General features: G+C 40.1%; 1 protein-coding gene across 1 annotated transcript; it reads right to left on the bottom strand.

Annotated features, from left to right (window-relative positions):
- Positions 1-535: 535 nt before the first annotated feature.
- LOC134219557 (probable ATP-dependent RNA helicase DDX28) lies at positions 536-2,425 on the bottom strand. The gene is made up of 2 exons (XM_062698301.1): positions 776-2,425; positions 536-697 (listed from the first exon to the last, which is right to left on the bottom strand). Exon 1 carries the CDS (start codon positions 2,319-2,321, stop codon positions 795-797), a length of 1,527 nt encoding a protein of 508 aa, XP_062554285.1. The 5' UTR covers positions 2,322-2,425; the 3' UTR covers positions 536-697; positions 776-794.
- Positions 2,426-6,000: the final 3,575 nt, after the last annotated feature.

Here is a 6,000-nt window from a genome sequence, read left to right as displayed (position 1 = left end):
TGGCAAGCATCTGTCCTACAATAGATAATATGTATCAAAAATTACATCAATACCTAATTTGAACCCTGATTTTTCAATTCTGTGAACATTAAATTCTGCTAGAACTCAAATCAAAACAGATTGTATGTTTTGTACATTATATAAGTATCATTCCGTAGAACATTCTTTCTTTGGAGGTACTGGAGACCTTTCGCTCCGAATTTTACTCCACAGAGACCTCTCGCTCTGGTTCTTTATTTCGGAGACCTATCGCTCCTTCATTTTTTTGTCCCACAGAGTCCTATCGCTCTGGATATTTCTTTTAATATATTCGGTTTAAATTGAATCATCAATTGTAGTTCTCTTTATTCCAAATCGTTCAAATTTTGTTCATCTAGTTTTACTTGTCCGATTCGTAGTAGTAGTCAAGTACGAGACACTGAAGACGACCTTACTGTTGAGGTCTAAATACGTATCTGTCAAGGTACAATTAAGTGGTGGAATTAAATGGGATTGTTCAAACTCGTCTTATGACAAGTGAAGATAATTTAGTAAATCGGGTAACTATTGCAGGAATTTTTATTTTTTCCATTTTTAATTCTACCACTTCAATTTGGATCTAGCTTGTTTTTCGTCTCCGCAACAGTAGCACATGGTGGATTCAATAAGCGGGAATAACTACACAGCCTGAACGTTTCATACAGTTAGCAAGAAATACCTATGTACAAGGAATTCTTCAAGTTGATCTGATTCATGACAAAAGTTTTGCAAGAGAATGTATATTAATCTACCTTACCTATAGCATCTGCACTACTTCAAGAACTTTCCTCCAAGGTTCGCTGAATTCTCCGCCGGATGATGCCCTTCACATTAGCATCCACATTAGCCAGTGGATTGTTGGTCCGAGCGGCATGCTCCACTCGCTGAACTGCCCCAATTTCCGCCTGGCTCGAAACCATATTGGTAACCAGGCAGTCGTTTCGGCTTCCGACACGCCCTATCCGACCGATGCGGTGGATGTAATCTGCGGCGTACAGGGGAAAATCGAAATTGATTACGTGGCCAGCCCGTGTCGTATCCAATCCTCGGCTGGCAACGTCGGTTGTCGACAGGATGTTCACTTCTCCCTGTTGGAATTTTTCAAACTGCCCTAAGCGAAGTTTGAGCAACATGTCGCCGTTCAGATTTACGCAAGGTACTCCGGCTTCGTTCAGATGTATCGAGATGAAGTCGCAAGTGGGAGTCTTGTTGCTGAATATGATTACAGGCCGATTCAGTTTCGCTTCCTTTTTTAACAAATCCAGCAGAATGTTCGGTCGGTCCGATTTATTAACCCGCAAGAACCGCTGTGGAACATGGGAAAGCAGCCGATGCAAATGTGGGCTAACAACTTCTTCGATTGTTTCAACGTTTACTATTCGACTGAGCAATTCGTCCATGTTAGAAGGCATGGTTGCAGCGGCCAAAATGAGCTGGGTCCCTTGAATTTTGTCTCCAATATCTTGAAGGTGATTCTTATGAAATGGAAAGCGTTTCATCAAATGAAGAAGTTTGGCGTTAAAACTATCATCCAGAAGCGTATCGGCTTCGTCCAAAACTACCCATCGGACAGCATCTGTTCTGTATATTCCACTGGACACAAGTTTACTGATCACCCCAAAGCTCGATATCAGGATGTCGATATCCTCGAAATGGGGATTCAGCATTTGTTGTCTGGTTTTGCCGCCCAGTAACACGCGTGATTTTATATCCAAACCTTGTGTACATCCCTCCACGACTCGGCCAATTTGCTGAGCCAACTCCCTTCCAGGGGTTAATATCAGCATTAAGGGCGTATTGAAATCTCTTTCGTTAGAATTAAGTTTCCGTCTCAGCATTTGTTCCAATATAGGAACCAAGTAGGTATACGTCTTTCCACAGCCAGTTTCTGCAGCAAGCAAAGTATGTCCTCCGTCTAAAATCGTCGGAATTCCTTCGGCCTGGTACTTGGTAGGGTAAAGTACTCCCTTTTCGCGCAAATTTTGGACTAACTCATCCCGGATTCCATGGCTTTGAAATGTAACGTTGCTCAGTGCATGCGTTTCAAATGGTTGCTGCACAGGATGAATGATGAAATAATCACCAGCTGATTTTCGGTGCCGCCAACCCGAAGATGTGAGAGGAATATCGCCAAACTTTTTACCACCGGTGCCATCCGTGCGCGGTGGAAGATTTTCGTCGAACAAATTGTGCTGTATGCGCTTACAGGTGATAATTGGTTTCCGAGATGTTGTTGCGGATAAAACCGCTGCAGATGAGAATTTGGTTCGGAACGCGAACAATACTTTTACGGTTTTAAGCATTTCACGTAAATTTATCGAAATGGAATAATAAATAACTTTGACCAGTTTTCGCCATGCGTTCGGCGTTATTCACCGTTTTTAATGTTTTTGTTTTGATTCCTATATTCTTAGAAATGGTGTCAACAAAGTTAGCCCCTGACGAAAGGTCTCAAAGATATTCCGAGAACGTACCCTTACACGGAAAAATAAACTGATGTTGTTCCATCTACCAATGCAAAAGATATTTTATGTCGTTTTCGTTTTTGCGGTGTAGCTACACTCGTGCTACACTTTTGCACCGAAAATGTTCGTTTTTGATTTTCGTGCTACACCAGTGTAGCATTTTTCTTGCACTGGAACAAGCAGTGTAGCACCAGACAAAATCAGAGTGTGCCGTGTAGTGTAGTTTGTTGTCAAGTTTCTCACGTTGTTATTGTTTTCTTTTTATGGTATCCAACAGGTATCCATAACAAACAAACCCAACTGCACTCAAAACGTTCGTTTTTGCCGTGAAAAATGCTGCACTAAACGGTGTCGTTACACTTCAAAAACGAAAACGACATTAGTTATACTACTAGATAAAGATTGTCGCTTATTCGGTTTCCTTTGTTCTGCTGTCCGGAACATGTTGGGTACCAAGCTGTCAAATCGTATGGATTTTCCTTCTTTGACATTTAGCTCTCCTATCCTCGCTAGTAAAAGATGTTCCGGATAGCGACTGTCGTAATCTGCCCATTATACACTTAGGCCTGCTACCGCCTTCTCGCGTCGAAACGTCGGCGCGGCTCCTACACTTCAATTTTACTCGAAGCGGAGCTGATCCTCGAGTTGGCTCCCACGCTTCGATTGCCGGGGGCGGTGCCACCCGCTTACCCGGATCGAAGCGGAGCTGATCCTTGCGTTGGCTCCCACGCTTCGATTGCCGAGGGCGGTGCCACCCGCTTACCCGGATCGAAGCGGAGCTGGTCCACACGTCGGCTCCCACGCTTCGATTGCCGGGGACGGTGCCACCCGCTTACCCGGATCGAAGCGGAGCTGGTCCTTACGTCGGCTCCCACGCTCTACTAAATAGAGCGGAGCGGTAGCTCCTTGTTCCGCGTCCGTCGAAAAAGTGACCAGTTCACTGTTATGCATGCGCTTTTATACTTCAAGAACATGTACCGTTAGTGATGTGGGCGTCGTATGTCATTATCCGTTTGTTTGAGAATCGTATGCAGTTGAACCAAATTTAGCTCAAAAGTTTTAGGTTCGTATGCAGATGAGCAGTTTTATTGATTATTATCGAGATTATTATCTATATTTTCTTTATTTAATTATTTTTATTTATTTTCGAGTTCTTTGTTATCAGTTTTGAACAAATGGAATTTTCATTCAACCTGGTCCATATATATACTACAATACTCCTCTCCTGTACTCTTATTAAAGATTTCATATCTGTTATAAAGTGATCATAAACATTGAAGTCAAATAACTCCAAAGCATGGTAATTTTAAATAACGGTAGTGTTCATATCAAATCAGGCATTAGATCAGCTTCTACAATATCAATCTTGCACCCGAATCCAAAATCACATCCGTAATCTTCTTCGCATATCAAATTTTAGCATTTCTTCTCAGAAAACCCGTCGCAGTTGACTTCGTTAATGCCATCATGGATAGAGCTTATCAAGCTCTACAACATCAATCTTGTATCCGAATCATAAATTGTATCAATAATCAAATTTTAGTGTTTCTTCTCCAAAAACCAGCCCACAGTTGACTTATCAGGCTCTAAAACACCAATCTTGCATTCGAATCAAAAATTGCATCAATAATCTTCTTCGCATATCAAATTTTGGCATTTCTTCTCCAAAAACCAGCCCACAGTTGGCTTCAGTCATGCAGTCATGGCAAGAACTTATCAGGCTCTAGAACATCAATCTTGCAACCGAATCATAAATTGCATCAATAATCTTCTTCGCATATCAAATATTAGAATTTCTTCTCAAAAAAACCAGCCCACAGTTGACTTCGGTCATGCAGTCATGCATAAAAATTATCAGGCTCTAAAATATCAATCTTGCATCCGAATCATAAATTGCATCAATAATCTTCTTCGCATATCAAATATTAGAATTTCTTCTCAAAAAAAAACAGCCCACAGTTGACTTCGGTCATGCAGTCATGCATAAAACTTATCAGGCTCTAAAACATCAATCTTGCATCCGAATCATAAATTGCATCAATAATTTTCTTCGCATATCAAATTTAAGCATTTATTCTCAGAAAACCAGTCTCCAGTTGACTTCGGTCATGAAGTCATGGATAGAACTTATCTTGCTCTACAACATCAATATTACATCCGAATCAGACATTGCATCAATAATCTTCTTCGCATATCCGATTTTAGCTTTTCTTCTCAAAAAATCAGCCCACAGTTGAATTCGGTCATGTAGTCATGGATAGAACTTATCAGGCTCCAAAACATCAATCTTGCATTCGAATCATAAATTGCATCAATAATCTTCTTCACATATCAAATTTTAGCATTTCTTCTCAAAAAACCAAAAAACTGTTGACTTCGGTCATGCAGTCATGGATAGAACCTGGGACGGGACTTGCAAAGAGGAAAAAATGTAACTTCATCTGCAACCAGCAAGCGCTGTCACGAATTGTCAGTTGCAACCAGCACCTTTTTGTGTAAAAGTATTGGTATCCCTCAAAAAGTATTCCGAATGATTTTGTTTTATGAGTACTTTTTCACTTTGAAAAGTATTCTAGAAAAGCCGGACAGCTTAATACCCAAGTAACACCAAGCATTACAATTTTGCACATATATCAATCACAAATCGGCATTCCAAATGCTAATTGCATTAGATCTGTTTTAACAATGTGTTGTTGCATTTATTTATCAACTGTCAGACAACGATACCCTAAATCAGCAGTACGAATGCAGCGATGCATTACTGGTGCTTTATTTCAACATGCCAAAGTAATGAACCATTAATTCGATCTTATAATTGCCCTTTTCCACTTTAAGTCAACTTTTAGGGCTGTGTTTTTTACAAGTATATATAGCTTCATGGTTACTTGGGTATTGAACTGTCATGAATACGTGTTTTATTTCCGATAGGAAAATCTTTATAAAAATAAGTTTACAAATCCGTAAATCACAAACACTTTTATTGTGCTCAGAAGATTCTACCCGGGATTTAGGTGAAACACTCAAGGAAACAGTTGAGAATCGATAATCAACTGTGATGAAAAGAAGAACAAGTGTCAAAACAAGGAAAAAGAAGCCGTCTTTGCAGGTCTCGTCTCAGGATAGAACTTATCAGGCTCTAAAACATCAATCTTGCATCCGAATCATAAATTGCATCAATAATCTTCTTCGCATATCAAATTTTAGCATTTCTTCTCCAAAAACCAGCCCACAGTTGACTTCAGTCATGCAGTCATGCATAAAACTTATCAGGCTCTAAAACATCAATCTTGCATCCGAATCATAAATTGCATCAATAATCTTCTTCGCATATCAAATTTAAGCATTTATTCTCAGAAAACCAGTCTCCAGTTGACTTCGGTCATGAAGTTATGGATAGAACTTATCAAGCTCTACAACATCAATCTTGCATCCGAATCAGACATTGCATCAATACACTTCTTCGCATATCAAATTTTAGCATTTCTTCTCAAAAAACCAGCCCACAGTTGACTTTGGT

This window comes from Armigeres subalbatus, chromosome 3 (assembly GCF_024139115.2).
Source record: "Armigeres subalbatus isolate Guangzhou_Male chromosome 3, GZ_Asu_2, whole genome shotgun sequence".
Lineage (NCBI taxonomy): Eukaryota > Metazoa > Arthropoda > Insecta > Diptera > Culicidae > Armigeres > Armigeres subalbatus.
This window is presented reverse-complemented; position numbering and strand designations above follow the sequence as displayed.